The sequence below is a fragment of the Mirounga angustirostris genome, unplaced genomic scaffold, assembly GCF_029215605.1.
Source record: "Mirounga angustirostris isolate CCGP_5_RB_7025 unplaced genomic scaffold, mMirAng1.0.hap1 SCAF_15, whole genome shotgun sequence".
NCBI lineage: Eukaryota > Metazoa > Chordata > Mammalia > Carnivora > Phocidae > Mirounga > Mirounga angustirostris.
The window spans coordinates 7,132,594-7,150,313 of record NW_026991723.1 but is presented as its reverse complement, the minus strand read 5'-3'; the positions used below and the strand labels follow the sequence as shown (position 1 = coordinate 7,150,313).

At 42.9% G+C, this 17,720-nt stretch overlaps 1 protein-coding gene across 4 annotated transcripts in view; it reads right to left on the bottom strand.

Annotated features, from left to right (window-relative positions):
- The window catches only part of GLIS3 (GLIS family zinc finger 3), a 442,028-nt gene that overhangs the window by 365,614 nt on the left and 58,694 nt on the right, over positions 1-17,720 (bottom strand). The window contains exon 3 of one of the 4 annotated variants that reach the window (XM_064579470.1): positions 10,699-10,782. The exons of the other annotated variants lie outside the window; for them this stretch is intronic. Within the exon in view, the coding sequence (XP_064435540.1) occupies positions 10,699-10,782 (84 nt within the window). The remainder of the gene's footprint in view (positions 1-10,698; positions 10,783-17,720) is intronic. 4 annotated transcript variants of the gene reach the window in all.

The window sequence follows — 17,720 nt, the reverse complement described above, 5'->3', positions numbered from 1 at the left end:
AGGGGCCGTGTGAAGCTTCAGGATAGAAAACCACTGGTGCTCCCCCCTCCAAGAGCTCCCACACTGGGAAGAACAAGAGAGATCACACATCAAAGTTAATTAATTAATTAATTTAAAATAAAACAAAAATAAAAAGACAATGTGGGCAGAGCATGTCACACCATTTTCTTTCTTTTGGTGAAAGAAAGAAAGCTCCTTCCTGAAAGCTCTTTATCCCTGGTCATAAAGTCTCCAAGGATGCTGTTTTCTCTCCCAAGACCAAGGTTATTTCATAATTCCACATCGTGCATAAAATGAAATCTTCCTTCACTACCACAGCACCTCACACCCTGAGATTACAAATCATGTTGCCGGGAAACATGTCAGAAAATAAAGTGCATTTTGTAGGCTGGAAAAAAATTATAAGGCTGGTCGACGGTGTATAACACATATTAGTCACTTACCCACGAGGAGTTCCCCAGTAAGATTATCTGGACTTTAAAAACACTTGCCCACCTATCCTGGTTGTGCAAGTTAAGGGCAACTGGGCAGAACAGCACTCTGTAGTTTAAAAAGCCTTGTATAAATGGTCATTAGGATAAAAACGGGCACTCCGTCCTCAGAGCACAAGCCGAGGGGTGCACAGATGAGCCAATATTCGAGAAGAGAGATTGAAAACTTAGCCTCGTGAGCACAGAAGCAAAACTTCGCCGAGCTCACCCCCAGCTTCCTCCTTGGAGGAGAGGACTAATACACAAGCAAATAAATCTATGTGCAAACCGCCCCACCTCACCTTTGGGAGTCTCCAAGTAGAACCGGCCTGAAGCGCATGCAGACTCACTGCGAGGGGCAGGTGAGAGACACGCATACGCACACACATGTATGTGTGTGTACCTATTACCACGTGTGCAGATGGCACAGAGACACTCTCAGGCGGGAAAGGAGTTCGCCTCTCTCGTTAATCAGCACAGCAAGCTTGTGTGGAGGATGGCACAAGGCTTACCACTCATGGTGGGGAAAAATCTGTTTGGTCTTACTGCTACTCTACTGAGAAAAGTTTCCTGGGTTTTCCCAGGCTCTGCTTTCATCTTCTAAGCGTCAAAAAACCCTGGAGCTTGACGATAATGCCATCGCCTGGGTCGATGCCATGGAATCATCTTTCTATGATTCCATCTCGATGCACTGAATATTCCCGTCGTCAGCTTCCCTTTCCAATACCTACTGAAAGCTGTAGACTCTGAAAACATGTCTGTGTAACTGAACCACTCCAAAGATTCTTCATGACACTGTGTTACTACGGAGTCATGTTCCAGCTTTCAGTGTTTGTTTTCTTCAATAGCACCACAATACTTGGTTGGTATTTGCTTGCCTTTAAAAGAAAGGCCAACTCCGTCGTTTTCAAAATCCTGTTCTTAAAATGGTTCTGCAGTATCGGGATAGATATAGGAGAGTGTGAAAATAAAAAATCTGGTTCCAAGGCAATTCTAAATCCAAACAGAACTCTCATCTTGAGGCTGGACTCCCATGTTCTTTGGTGCGATGGTCCTGCTGCGGCCTCCCTAATGTTTGAGAAAATCATGTCCATATAAATTTATTACATATGCTTAAAGAAGGTTTTTGGTTTTGTTTGTTTGTTTGTTTGTTTTTTAGAGTCTTTGGCTTTCCTTTCTATTTGAATAGACAGATTCCAGGGCAGTTTTTCTTTTTCAGTTCCAAATTAATTCCATGTAGGGAGAAAATGTGGATTGAACTGGCAAACTCACTGGGCTTGGAGAACCCACCAGGGTTCTGAAGGAAGGCTGGGGAGAGCCAGTGTTGAGTGGCGACGCGGAAGTTCACCACGACGCATACCTGGCTCTCTGGTTTCAGTCCTATCTCAGCGGCTCTGTGGTTTCCAGCCCACCCAAAGGCCAACGCGGCCTAGGACTCAGGCTGCAGAACACCTCACGCTTGCCTGGTAAGTTTATTCTTCCGACAGCTATGGATCTGTAAATATTCATTCTCTATCTGATGAGCGGGATGTGGGGGAGGGGGCTGTCACAACAGAAAGAGATGAAGCAGACAAGGAATGTCACATGTATTATATTAAAAATCAAAACTCCTCCTCTCCTGAATAGCAAATTGGAATCAATCTGATTTGCCCAACAGCATAAGAATGGAGACCTCAATGCATTAAAGAGTGTGCATTCAAAGGGGAACGGAGCCACCCTAAGGGGATGGTTGCTGCCAGGAGCCATGGTGCTGGGAAATGTGTGAGGGAAGCGAACAAAGGAAATGGAACATTTCCAAAGTCGATTCCAGTTTGCTTGTGTCAGCCCCTCTGTGATCGCCCCCACTGCCACAGCACAATTAAACAGGGTCTGGAAACGTGAAGCAGGGCACCAGGGTGACTGGTTTGTGAGCACAGAAGTGGTCAACCCCAAACCCAGCAGCCGAAGAAGAAGAATGTGTCCAGGGAAGCCCATGGAGCATGGCTGCGACTCGTGCCCTTGGCCCAGACGCCATACTCGTGTGCAGGCCACTAGCCACGAAAGCACCGGAACATTTAAAAAAACAGCCTTTCCCCCCTTGACAACTGTCCATATAGGGCCTCTCTCCCTAAACGTGGGCAGGCAAGAGACTCCCTCCCCAAAGAAGGGCAACACTGGCAGAGATCTCTGAGAGAGAAAAACTGCAGGTGTATGCGCCCACATACAGAGCGCAGCTTGGACTGTCCCGGCATCTGAACATACCACCTTCTGGAAAGAGACTGAGACATGTCATTTGGTTCTGAAGGCGGCCACTTGCAGTACCCTAATCCACCAGAGGTTCCTCTTTTAGAAGACATGCCTTGCTTACAGACTTTACAGTGTTAAGCTCCAAACACAGTAAGGCCAGTATAGTCTAAAGTACCTGTCATGAGCCCGGGCCAGGGTCCCACACCTGTGGTCCCTTAGTAAGTAACTCCTCAACAAATAATCAAGAACAAACTCCCTATTTTCTGGTCACTTTCAGTTGGCATCTCAAATCACAATTCAAACAAAATTAAAATAAACAAAGGGATTTCTCTGGAATTAAATTTTGCAGCACCATGAAATAGTATTTAATAAAACAACCAACAGACAATAATGGCCTCTTTAAAATTAAAGCAAGATGAGGACTTACAAACATATGGGACTTATTTAGCATCTTTTATGAGATTGAAAAGCTCATCAAAATGGACTTTTCCTTCTCCATCTCCATTAAGATTTATTTAGATTCTGCCCTAGAAGAGACGGTACAATATGCCTAAAGCAGAACTCTCTTGATTTGTATGCTGGGCTCTGTTCTCCCCGGGCTGATCTAGTCTACCCCAGCTGCTCATGCAGAAAAGCCACACATCATCCTGAATTTGTCGCTTTCCTTCTTCCACCATATCCTATCAGTCAACAAGTCTTATTGGTGATATTTCCCGGATCCATCCCCAATCCATCCACTTCTCCCCATCGCCACAGCAATCACATGGTCTACACCAGAGCTGTCCAACAGAATTTTCTGTGATGCCGGAATTGTTCCAACACGGTAGACACCAGCCACAGGTTTCTACTGGGCACTTGAAGTGTGGCCAATCCAACTGCGGAAAAGAATGAGTTTTATGTTAATCTACTGGGGGGGGGGTGGAAATTAACGTTTTTAATTCCCTTCTCATATGCTATTTCTTGGGACAGGCTGGGTTAGATCTCTCTCCCCCTCTTTCAACCCTGGCCTCACACCCTCTTGCTACTCTTTTCATCCCTTTTTCTCCTCTCATTCTTCTCTTAGTCCACAAATTTCTTATCTCTCATGTTTTCACACAGAAAAATGTTGGCTAGCTCTTTTTTTTACATTTTTTTAAAATTGTGGTAAAATATACTTATAAAATTTATCATTCTAAATCATTTTTAAGTGTGCAGTTGAGAACGGTTAAACACACTCACATCCTTGTATGTCAAACTCCAGAACTCCGTTCATCTCGCAAAACTAAAACTCTACCTGTGAAACTACATCCCCCTGCCTCCCAGCCCCTGGCAATCACCATTCAACTTTCTGTCTCTATAAATCTGACTACTCTAGGGACCTCATGGAAATGGAATCACACAGTATTCATCTTTGTGTGGCTCATTTCGGTTAGCATAATGTTCCTAGTTTCATTCATGTTGTAGCATTTGTCAGATATGTTCATTAATTTGGAATTAAGTTTAAGCTGCAGCACATGGCTAATGGCTACCATACTGGAAAGCCAAGTCTGAATCATCATCTTTCTCCTGGGGTCCTGCACCCACTCCTGCCCCCTAAAATCCATGCCCCGCATTATCAGCCAAACTGACCTTTTTTTTTTTTTTAAGATTTTATTTATTTGATAGAAACAGTGAGAGAGGGAACACAAGCAGGGGGAGTAAGAGAGGGAGAAGCAGGCTTCCCGCTCAGCAGGGAGCCCCATGTGGGGCTCGATCCCAGGACCCTGAGATCATGACCTGAGCCGAAGGCAGACGCTTAACGACTGAGCCACCCAGGCGCCCCCCAAACTGATCTTTAAAAAAAAACACATCACAGCACACTCAAACAGCCTATGCCCACCCCTGACCACCACCTTAAAACTCTCCTATGGTTTTATTTTCTTCACAGCACTCATAGCTCTCTGAAGTAATCCTTCCTTATTATTTTTTTCTTTATTACCTGCTTCCTCCTCTAAAATATGAGCCCCAAGAGAGCCAAATTGGTCATCACTGTATCCTTATCAACTCAAACAATGTTTGGCACGTAAGGAGAGCTCAGTAAGTAAGTGCTGAATGATAAATAAGTGAATTTGGGATGGACTTTTTTTTTTAATTTTATATTCCTTTTTTTTTTCTTCCCAGCAATCCTCCACTACTGGCGGTGATTAGTGAATCTTCCTCTGATGCGGCCCAGTGCTCTGAGCCTCTGCCTTCGGCTCAGGTCATGGTCCCAGGTTCCTGGAATCGAGCCCCGCATCCAGGTCCCTGCTCAGAGGAAAGCCTGCTTCTCCCTCTCCCTCTGCTACTCCCTCTGCTTGTGCACTCTCTCTCACTATGTCTCCATCTATCAAATAAATAAATAAAATCTTTAAAAAAAAAAAAAAAAAGGCTTGTTTTGAGATGCCCACTTCCTCCTCTTACATGGTCCCCCTGTGACCACTGGTGCAAACCTGACAGACGACTAGCCAACACACCAAGTCCACAGGCTACAGACAGCAGCCTTAGGTCCTCAAAGCATCTCAGCAGCTTAAGAGTGCCATGCGCTAAGCCAGAGCTTGCAAAGACATGTCCTTACTGGATGATGGGTGTACAGAGACAAGGGTCACCCAAACACCCACAGGCCCCATGACTGTTGGCTGCATCCCCTGAGTCTTATCCATTTAACTTTGTGTGCTGTACAATATCACCATTTCCTATGTGTCTCAAGACAAAAAGGGACCCACTGAGCCCACCCCTCAATAAATGAGATCAAATCCAAAACACTCAAAACATCATTAAAATATTTAGAAATCAGTTACTTCTCTCCTCTCCATACTGAATAGAGAGAAAAATGAAAAGTACCACTTATGAATTTTACCTTAGTTAAAGCAGTCCTTATTCTAAACATTTTTCAATGAAAAACTATTAATTTTTTAATCTTTTTTTTTTCTTTTAGAGAGAGAGAGAACATGAACAGGAGAGGGGCAGAGAGAGACAGAGAGAGAATCTTAAGCAGACTCCACACCCAGCACAGAGCCCAATGTAGGGCTCAGTCCCACGACCCTGAGATCATGACCTGAGCTGAAATCAAGAGTGGGACACTTAAGTGACTGAGCCACCCAGGGCGTCCACTTTTAAAAGCTCACAAGTCATACAGCTGAGCTGAGGCGAGGGAGAGTCCTTGGTGAGTAGAGTCAGCATGTGCATTAGGCACATGGCAGGCAGGGCAGGGATGGGGACCTGCCCCGCATCACTGTTATGTTAAAGAGGTTAGGGCCCAGGAGGAGGCCCACAAGGCCAGGAGATTGAGGGGAAAAAGTCAATATACTAAGGATACTAGAAGCAGCGTTCTCACTGTTGGAAAAGGGAGATACAAATACACTAAGGGATAAAACTAGAATAAGCCCTGTGGTGTTGGACTGGAATTGAAGGTAGTGATATGAACTCAAGTTTTTGAACATCTACAGATAGATATAGAAAGATATACAAACGTCTGCGTGTGTACAACGTGTGTGGGGTGGGGGTGTAGGTATGTCCTAGTTCTTCCTGCTGGAAGAGCCTAGAAGCAATGATACTTCAAGAGCAGTAAGCACACCCACCACCCCGATCCTGGTTCCAAATACCACTCTCAACTGAAAGGAACTAGGGCTCTTTGGAGAAATGACTGATTCCAGGGCTGGGATGAGAAAGAACTCGATGAGCCCAGAACATCTAATTACGGCAGAAAGTAAAAAACTGCCTAAAGAATGGTAAGGACATTTAGAAGGACTCAGGAGGCAGCTTGAAAGGGCTCCCACTGGCCAAATCTGGAACATTTTGAACATCAAAATAAATATTGAGAGCAATGGATTACAACATATTGGAAGAAATAAAAATCCATGATATACTATATGTATAAATATATCTTTTTTTTTTTTTTACTGTTGAGTTAAATGAATAAATTTAGAAAGAACGATGGGGTTACAAAAGGGTTACAAAATAATCGGTGTAACTAAAAGCTGAGGGTAAAAGTTTGATGAGGAACAGAATATTTAAATAATCTCCAAGTATCTCCATATCAAAAATCTATTAGTCACTTTCAAATCCCTGGATACAAAATATTTACTACGTAACTTTACAGCAGAGAACCTGGCACACTACTTCATCAGCGTGACAGAAGTTAACATCACCAGCACCAGACACACTGATGTCCCTCGTCTGACACCCAGAGAACACAGCATCACAGCTGAGGTCCTCCGGCCCAAAGCCCACCATCCCCCTGGGAACAATGTGGACAGACTAAGAGGCAGGTGCTCTTCAAAAATGTCAACTCATCAGGGGCACCTGCGTGGCTCAATCGGTTGAGCATCTGACTCTTGGTTTCAGCTTAGGTCATGATCTCAGGGTTGTGAGATCAAGCCCCGTGTGTCTGACTCCACACTCAGTGGGGAGTCTGCGTGCAATTCTCTCTCCCCTTCTCCCTCTGCCCCTCCCCCACCTCCAAAAAAATAAAATCTTTTAAAAATAAATAAATAAATTTTTAAAAATGTCAACTCATCAAAGTAAAAAGAGAAGACTAAGAGACCAGGCCTCACTGAAGAAAACTAAAAAAGACACAACAAAAACAATGTGACTCTAGGTTGGATCCTAGAGCAAAAAGGGAGAAATGGAAAAGAAGGGGTTTTTTTCTTGTTTTTCTTTTCTAGGAAATATATTCTGAAATATCTCAAGGTATTGGAAACACAACTATAACTACTTTCAAATGATCTAGAAAAAAAATACATACCTTTTGGGACTTCATCAAGATAAAAAGCTTCTACACAGCAAAGGAAACAGTCAACAAAACAAAGAGGCAACCCACAGAATGGGAGAAGATATTTGCAAATGACACTACAGATAAAGGGCTGATATCCAAGATCTATAAAGAACTTCTCAAACTCAACACCCAAAAAACAAATAATCAAGTCAAAAAATGGGCAGAAGACATGAACAGACACTTTTCCAAAGAAGACATACAAATGGCCAACAGACACATGAAAAAATGTTCATCATCATTAGCCATCAGGGAAATTCAAATCAAAACCACACTGAGATACCACCTTACACCAGTTAGAATGGCAAAAATTGACAGGGAAAGAAACAACAAATGTTGGAGAGGTTGTGGAGAAAGGGGAACCCTCTTACACTGTTGATGGGAATGCAAGTTGGTACAGCCACTTCGGAAAACAGTGTGGAGGTGCCTCAGAAAATTAAAAATAGAGCTACCCTATGACCCAGCAATTGCACTACTGGGGATTTACCCCAAAGACACATATGTAGGGAAAAGAAGGGCCTTATGCACCCCAATGTTCATAGCAGCAATGTCCGCAATAGCCAAACTGTGGAAAGAGCCGAGATGGCCTTCAACAGATGAATGGATAAAGAAGATGTGGTCCGTATATACAATGGACGGTTACTCAGCCATCAGAAAGGATGAATATCCACCATATGCATCAACATGGATGGGACTGGAGGAGATTATGCTAAGTGAAATAAGTCAAGCAGAGAAAGTCAATTATCATATGATTTCACTTATTTGTGGAACATAAGGAATAGCATGGAGGACATTAGGAGAAGGAAGGGAAAAATGAAGGGGGGGATATCGGAGGGAGAAATGAACCATGAGAGATTATGGACTCTGAGAAACAATCTGAGGGTTTGCGGGGGGGATGGGTTAGCCTGGTGATAGGTATTAAGGAGGTACAGCACGTACTACATGGAGCACTGGGTGTTATACAAAAACAATGAATCGTGGATCACCACACCAAAAACTAATGATGTATTGTATGGTGACTAACATAATAAAAATAAATAAAATAAAATAAAATAATACAGTTAATATAAAAAATATATATACATATTGAAAGAGAGATATCGAAACTCAACATTTTTGAAGAGCAGAGAGACAATGATAAAGTAAAAATGAGGTAAAATGTTAAAATTTGGGGCATCCAGGTGAAGGGTATATGGGAATCCTTTGCATTAATCTTATAACTTTCCTGTAAGTTCCAAAGTGTTTAAAATTTTCAAAGTTAACCAAAATGTATAGATAACAAGTGAAAAATAAAATATATTAATTTTTATTTGGTATTTTCTTGGAACCCTAAAACATGTGCAAAATACATGTTATAATACAGGGTCCATGAACTAGCTGGAAAAAAAATCTTCTCCTGTTCTCCTCAGATGAGTGGAAATATAAAGATCAATTAGTGAGGTAAGAAAGAGGCTTTGAAATTTCTCTAGAGTTAATTCAGGTCCCTGACCTGATTTTTTTCCCACAACTCTCCTTCGATATCAAAAAATGTCTGAAGACAAAGAACTACCCATGCACAGAATGGAAAATCTAATTCTTGCCTTCAGCTAACATGTGACCATACCATGAGAGGAAGGGGCAAAGATAACATATGGAAATACCAAGGGGCAGAAACAGTTGAGAAAAGCACTGCATGAACTGAGGATGAAGGAAAAAAAGAGAGGCCAGGGCAGACGTGATGATAGGAATCAGACAATGTGAAAAGGCAGCATCATCCGTCCTTAAGCAAGAAGTCGTCCCAGGGCTGGGAACCATCTCTAAGAGCTCTTGAAAGGGACCCGAGGTCATCCAGGCAAATTTCCCGCTGTAAAAGAGAAGGGAATTGATCACCAGAGCTGGGCCATGGCTTGTCTTCAGTCTGACAAAACCAGACAAAAACCCAGAGTTTCTCAGGCCACCACATCTCCCTCTTCTGTGCAAAACAGTTCTTTTGAGACACAGGGGAGCCATCTGCATGGTGAGTCCAACAGGACTTTATGCCACGTATGCAGGAGTCCAGTCTCTATCCTGCATATGGCTCTGCGGGAAACATCAGGACCAGAGCAGCTGCCCATGGACAGAATCAGAAAGGGAAGGAGGAAGAAGCTACTTTGGCTCTTGGGAAGATGGAATGAGAACTTTGCCAGAGGCCCTAAAGGACCCTCCAGATGTCTTTGGCTCATGCTGCCAGGGACACCTTCGGGGCTCCTCTCTCACCCCCGCCCCCTTTCCTCCGCCCGGAGTCGGTGAGACAACGTATGTAATATCACTTTACAAGCTCTAAGCTTTCTGCTCACATAACCCGTGATGGACCACAGCTTCTCTAGACCCTGTAGCAAAAGTATATCCTCCTTCTCTCTCTTCTCCCATTGCCACTCCCACAGTAAATACTATTCCATCTACCCAGCTTCTCCCACCACCCACAGATCTAAAAGACGACCTCTCTCTGCGTCAGACTCCCCATGACTCACTCCTTCTGGAAAGCCATACACTGACTCACCTTAGGACCTAGCAAATGGACACACAGAGATGAGTTGCTTAAGACAGGCCCAGCCTTTCCCCTTGTTCTCAACCTTTTCTTTTGTGAGCCACTTCATACTCATCACCTACAGCAAACAGAAAGAGCCGCAGCCAAGACTTTGCTTAACCCCACAGCACTGCAGCTGGCCCAATGTTTCGAGTCACAGTGTCACTATCTAATGTCAAGTGCTTGCACAGACCACGAATTCAGTAGGCAAGTTCTGAGATGCAAGGGTCAAAGAACAGTAGTACTTGAAGGAAAAAAAAAAAAAAGGACAAAAGGCATCACCCAAACCATGTCTGGGCAGTACCAAGTCCAGGGGAATGTTATACTTTAACTATGTGCTAGCAATTTGAGTTTAAAAAAAAAAAAAAAAAAATGGAGTATATGTTTTGTATCTTAACACATTGGCTTAGCAAGTGCATATGTTTGAAATAAAAGACATCAAATTCATTTTGCTGTCAGTAAGATGGAAAAGATGCAGTGTTCCATTTCTTGGGCCAACATGTTCTTTCACAAGGCTATACCGAGCAGAAAGGGAATAATAAATTGTGCCTCCACTCTGTTTATCTCAGTAGCCTTCAGGTTTTTACTCCTTTAACTGCCTTTCCTTAGAAAATTAGGGGAAAAACACTTTTTAGGTAGGCTGGGGTTTTTTTTAAAAGACAGAGAAAGATTACTTTTAAAGTACTTACATCTCCCACACCTCCACTTTGCAAGAGGAATTCTTTTTAGATTGATGAAGTTGTTTTGAGATAATCTGGCCCCAATTTTTAATTCTACAAATGAGGAAGCAAAAAGACAGATCGAGGAGAAATTTAACATCTGCATGCCTCTTCCTCCTCTCCGCCCCTGCCTATCCCCACACATCTTGAAGCTGGAGAAAACGCAAGGCTCAGGCTCCTACTTTATGACTTTGGTAAAGTCATTCAACCTTGTTTGGGAGACAAATACAACAGATGACTTCTTAATATCACTGCTTCCGGTATTTACTGCCCATGACTCACTACCCCTGGGTCAAAAGGTTGTAAATATGCCTCTCTCAGTGACACAAGCAAACTGCCTCACAAACTGACTAGAAACAGTCAAGTTTCTCTAAAATCCTCAAGCCCACTGACTGATCCTCTGGGAGACCCACCTTTATTTTCTCTAGAACCTGGGCCCCCTGTATTCCCATGGTTGATCTCATGGTTCCTTGATGAAAGAAGTTTGTTTTAATCAGCCTCTAAATCACCCACAGGAACCTCTTGAACAATTGCTACGCACATCAGAACTTTCCATGAATATGAGCAAAGAAGTTCACTAAAGAAGCCAACCTAAAACTCCCTTAGGCTTTTAGCCAATATATTTAAGCTCCACCTATGTTCTGAAATTAAGATCTGGGGTTTTATTTTAATTTGCTTAAAATATCAATGCCTTTCTACATTTTCCGGTTATGTCTTTGACAATTGTGCTAAGGATGCTTTATGAGGATGGGCATTCCAGGTACTATATTTGCAAATTTCGGAAACTTTACATATCGAGACCTGTTCTCTATAAATTTCTGATCCAATTTGTCAGGCTTATCAGTAACCTTCCACAGTGGAAACAAAACAAAACAAGCAATATAGGGAGATGCCATCAAATCCAATAGCTTCTACACTTCTACAACCAACAGCCAGAAAAAAACCCACCACAGTAAACTGCTAAACTCACAATTTCAAATATTGAAAGTGCCAAACGGTATTTTTATTGAGACAAGGAAAGCTCCCACAGTCACACAGAATGGGCTCGGAGCTCCTCGTGCTGACACAAAGCACAGGTAACCCCGAGCCGACACTCAGCCCCGTGCAGGTCACGGATCCCTATAGCCTGTAAGACAGGAGGGGCAGCAAGGTGTTCTCAGAGGTTATTTCTAGGCCTAACACACATTGCATCATGATTAAAACCAAATAACTAAAAGCTTGCTAACAATGAACTTGTCAATTTCTCACCTGGCGGTCACACTTATAACAATTTCAAAAAAGGCAGGAATGCTTAATCATCAAGATGTTTTGTAGGGGCGCCTGGGTGGCTCAGTTGGTTAAGCAACTGCCTTCGGCTCAGGTCATGATCCTGGAGTCCCGGGATCGAGTCCCGCGTCGGGCTCCCTGCTCGGCGGGGAGTCTGCTTCTCCCTCTGACCCTCCCCCTCTCATGCTCTCTCTCTCTCATTCTCGCTCTCAAATAAATAAAATCTTAAAAAAAAAAAAAAAAAAGAATGCACATTTAAAAAAAAAAAAAAAGATGTTTTGTAGGATGTTGGTCATCACGCACCGTCCTCTTTATCAGGGCCCTGGGAAAATCACTGTCTCGTGTCTCATTATTAGAAGTAGCCCTGCTTCACTATTTGGCCTCACGGGCACCATGATTCACACGGCTGGTTATGGTGCCCTCATAGCCCTGGCTGCAGGAAAACCCCAAGCCAACTCTCTGACTCACCCCTCACAAGTAGTCCAGAGCCTCACGAGGTGCTTTTTGGGTCCTAACTTAACCCTTTGCTTCATCCCACTTCCCTGTCTCCCCATTTCCTCACAACTTTTTCTTCTTCTTTTTCTGTGGTTGGTATCTTTGAAAGCTGCCTTTAACCATTCTTGGAACAAAGGAGGTTATTTCAAGCTATTTTTATTTACTGATGTCAATGTCGAGCAGCAAAATCGTTCCTTCAGTGACTTGCATTTTTCAAACACTGAACACTGTCACTATACCAACACATAAAAGCATCCAAGCACCCATTTAATGTTCTCTTACACGTAACTGTATGCCAAGATTTAGATCACAATTGTCACTCTGAGTTTCATTATCATTATGACAGTATTTTTAAACCCTTACATTTACATAGATCTTCATAGCATTTTTCTAGTGAGCCTTCACATTCAGCTCCTGTGATTCTCTGAACAACCACAAGAGGTAGGACTATCTTCATGTTTACAGATGACAAAGACAGACTCAGAGAGGATAAAGCAACGCGCCCACATGGACATGGTTAATCAGTTAATAAAGCAAGACCACAAGGGTTTTTTCCTCCACGTCTGGCATTTTTCCCCATAACTACAAAATTTTGTCTCTTATATGGTTGACTGTGAAATTCTGTCCCGGGATATGTGACTCAGACATTTTACTTAGCTGGTTTTCTAAGCAGTATCAGCCCGCTAGTCAAAATCACATCAATTACTCTTTGGTAATGGAACCTGGGCATGATGAAAATGAGGCAGCCAAGACTCTGGAAAATTTCTTAACCATTAGAAAATGCATGAGTAATTTATTTCCTCCATTGGAATTCAGTGATGGCATTAAGAAAACTCATTCCTGCAACCTAGCAGGGAGCATGAATGCTTTAATGTGGTCTGCTAAAGCAGTCACACCGAGTAAAACTCCCCCTTGAGTCACTAGAACTAGTAGTGCCATTTGGTAGTAGAAGATGAGATCTAGACAAGGCCGGCTGGAGAGAAGAGCTAACTAACTGCTTCTTGATGATGAGCTCACACTACTTCAACCACATCTAAGGGAAAGAATCATGAAGTTCAAATCATATTAATTTCCAAGTCACTGACATTGCTAATGCATGAGAGGGTGAATTGTTGACAACTTGAACTCCTGGGACCTGGAATAAACCGGAGTCTATTCATCCTACGAGTCATCAATTTGGGAAGTAAGGGAACATTGCATATGCAATTTCTCTGAGTTTTAATTTCTGCAGGGGAAATGAGGAAGGAGAAGGTCACACATTTTTAAACTCAACATTCTATGACTGCATGAATAACTCTTAGCGCCACCTACCTGAAATATTATCGTTTTAACAATCAGCCAGGATTTTAAAATATACTTTTATAATGTGTGCGTAATGGGTAATGTTCCAGCACATTTAAATCATTACTCAGGAATCTGACTATTTTCCTTTAATCAACTTCAAACATATACGGGTTTGAATTACTAATTCCTGCCTATGAGACAATGTATCCATATACGTGTCTTTTCTCAACAGATCATGCATTAGATGCTCAAGTTAATTCTGCTTTCCAACATCTTGACAGTAAGAAGGAACAAAAGTAAGTTGGTCTCTTACTTGTTTGTTTTTTATTTACATAGAGCATGAATTATCCCCAACTAATCTATACAATTCTATGGAGGCAGGACCCTGTATGTGTTTTTAACAGCTGCATGCTCAGTGTTTTGCATGGAGTCATTAGAATAAATATTTGTTGAATACATTTAAAAATTACCAACGGAGACCACTTACCAAACTCAAACGGCAACAGCAGCTCTTCCCTAGAGAAGGTTAAAGGGTGCTGTGCCTAGGCTCAAACTCTATCGCAACCAGCCTGTGGCTAAGGGCAAGTGCATGGTAAGCCAGAGCTAGGCAAGAAGAGGAGAACTCTACAGGTTCCTGCTTTTTTCTGAAACAGAACTTTAGAGCATTACATCAAAGTGTGGAGTTAGCAAGGTGTGAAGGGGAGAGCCAAGTCAAAATCTGGATGTTCCTTATCTGTATAACCTTAGGCGAGTTACTTAACTTTCCTGAACCTTGATTTCCTCCACCACAAAATGGGACAGGAATGACAGTATTGACCTCATAGAGTTGTTGGTAAGGACTAAAAAGACAACGCATGCAAAGTGTCTAGCTTATTGTAAGACCTCAATAAGTGGTGGCTATTATTATTAATTAGTTTGAAGTAAATTCCTAGAGTATTAACCCACCCAGTTTTAAAGGGAATCAGAATTATTCATCCCTAAGAGGAGCACAGCTGATCTTGGACAGACACACACACACACACACACACACACACACACATCTAGTGAGCATAAGCATTAAGAGCATCCTTGGAAGAAAAAAGTCCTACCATGCTAGTAGGAAGCCTGGTGCCGGGAGCAGTCTGCAGAGGCCAACACAGCAGTCTGTCTCTTGGCTTTGCTGATGGGGAGAGGTGTGGAAGGAAGCAGTGAGCTCGGCCACCGCTGGAAACCTCACCAAGCACTTCTGTTTTTCTCCTCCTCCCTTATCTTGGGTATTCCTCTCCAGGCAGGTGGTCCTTCCTGCTCCCCGAAAGATAGGGCTGAGTTTGCCAGAATCCCAAAGATGGTTCTGGGTCATGTTATAGATTACAAAGAAAAAAGCAGTAAGTTGGGCCCACATAACAATAGTCTTGAAAGACAGGAAGAACTACTGAAGGTTTTAAAACAGGATTTGTGAAGGAGGCAGCGACTCCTGCATTGTACTGGCCTCCCCCCAATGGCAAACATGGGGCAGCTGAGCCCAAAGCTCTGGGCACAGACAACATTCATGATTCTAAATGTGTGTTCTGCTGTTCCCATGTGAGTATCACACTACGGACTGAAAGAGCAACTTGAACAAGCCACTGAAAAGCCTGAATACTATCTGAAAAACCCATATCTCTAGGAGTCAATACTGATTTGCAGAAGACAAAGGGAGATTCAGGAACTCTGGAATTTCTAAAGTCTGGGCATAATATCCCCTAGCAAGCCTATCTAGGATCTACGAGATCAAAAGGTTCTAGGAAGACAGAAACCCACAGGTGTCACCATGGGATGAAACCAAAGCCAGATCCTAGGTGAAGACTAAGCAGTTCTGAATTCCCTTCAGAAAGGAAAAAAAAAAAAAAAAAAGGAGAGGCCATGCTGATCCGAAACCCATGCTGTTAGGGTTCCCAGAGCCTCCCTTCATTTCTTCAAGGGTTGCCCATGGACCCCAGGGATATGGGCAAAGGGACAGTGATGCCAGAAGGGGTGTGGGTTGGATCACAGAGCTTGTCACAATCAGTACATGTTTAATTTAGAAAACCTTATAGGACCCCTCTATCAATTTTGTATCCTCAAGCCAGGAGGATTATTCTTCCTATTCTTAACAAGAACAGAAGGGGAGTGGGCAGGAGGATCACACAGTTACAAAGTGACCAAAGCCTTCTATTGCCAGGGAACAGAAATAAAGAACATTTTCAGAAAGACAAAAGGCTGAATTAGGGGGCGCCTGGGTGGCTCAGTCGTTAAACATCTGCCTTCGGCTCAGGTCATGATCCCAGGGTCCTGGGATCGAGCCCCGCATCGGGCTGCCTGCTCCGCAGGGAGTCTGCTTCTCCCTCTCCCACTCCCCCTGCTTGTGTTCCCTCTCTCGCTGTCTCTCTCTCTGTCAAATAAATAAATAAAAATCTTTAAAAAAAAAAAAAAGGCTGAATTAGAAATTGATGGAGAGAAGTCTAAGGAGGCAATGAAAAGAAAAAAGGGGGGGCTTCTCCCTGGGGAATTATGATAGAAATTTAATTTTTTGGTGCTGTGTTTTAAATGCTGATGGGACATTCTAGGCATGGCTGACAGGGCACAAGGGGTAGCAGGAGGGGCTGAGACAGTCCAGAAAATTCAGATGGGACACGGTAAGCAATGAGCATACACGACTCCTGGGCGCAATGATGATTTCTCATGTGTGTGGCCAAATTTCAATCAAAATAAACCTGAGAACAATTTACGTGCATAATTAGTGAAATCAAACGTGTTAACTAAATGTCTGCTCTCACTAGATGACTGCCACCAACAGGGGCGGGGGCGGGGGGGGTCACACCCCGGGTACCCTTCTGCAAAGTGCTTCTGAATCCCCTGCGTACCTATGCCTGCTTGCGCAAGCCTCTCGGCCTTCAGGTAAACACATCTTTGTTCTTAATCATCTGTGAACACAACGATATGAAATGAAAAATGCTCAAAATAATGATGCTTCACATCCAGATACAGCCCAAATCCAGAAATTGCTGGTGCCACCTATTGTTGAAAACACAGAACTGAAAGGCTCCTTGAAAACTGATGACCAGACACAGAAGCTCTGCTCTGTTATCAACTCCAGTGTAAAGTTCAAAATCCACCAGCCGGGAGAGCCAAATAAAGAAAGTCCAGGTTACTTGAAAATAAAACAAACCTGCAGTGGACATTAACAGCTCCTACGTAATGCCTTGGTTCAGGACAAGAAGATTTTAGCGATAATTAAGTGTTAAAGTAAAAAACATCCTCAGATGGCTTTATATATATATCTGATAGAGGATGAGCTCCAAAGCAAGCCAGTAGGTGTAAAGACACAGCTCAGAACGGTGTGTGTAACATGCGACCGTTTAATTTTACAGGAAAGGAACATGCATGTGCGTGCCTGGGTCACCCGAGCACAGCTGTGCTGAAGAGGTGGTCTCTGAAGACCTGCAGGAGTGAGGCCGAGCTGGGCAAAAAGTCATGCTTTTACTGAACATGCCTTGTGTGGAAATTTTACCTTGTATACATATTAACTCTTCAAGGGATTTTTTTAAAAACAACTGAAAAGAAGCAAACGATACTTGTGAAAACAACAATAATTGATATTAAAAGCTATTGTATGTAAAGAGGGCATTTCAAGAGATCTAACCCAGGGAGGTTACCTCGACCAGTCCCCAGACTCAAGGATCTGAGCAGAAGAGCATGAGCTGCTCGAATGACAGCCAAGTTACCTTGGGCTTTAAAAGACTTTCCGGGGGGCTGGAGAAGTTGTCTTACAGCACAGTGGCACCTTCACACCCTGAAGAAGTGCCCGGAAGAGGGGAGAGTTTCTGGTTCTTTGAATTTATTAACATGTGAAAACAATAAATTATTTTGCAGTTTTATTAACGTTTGCTTTTGTAGAAGCTTTGATATAAACAAAGTCTATACTACAATACTATTTCTGATTTCAAAGA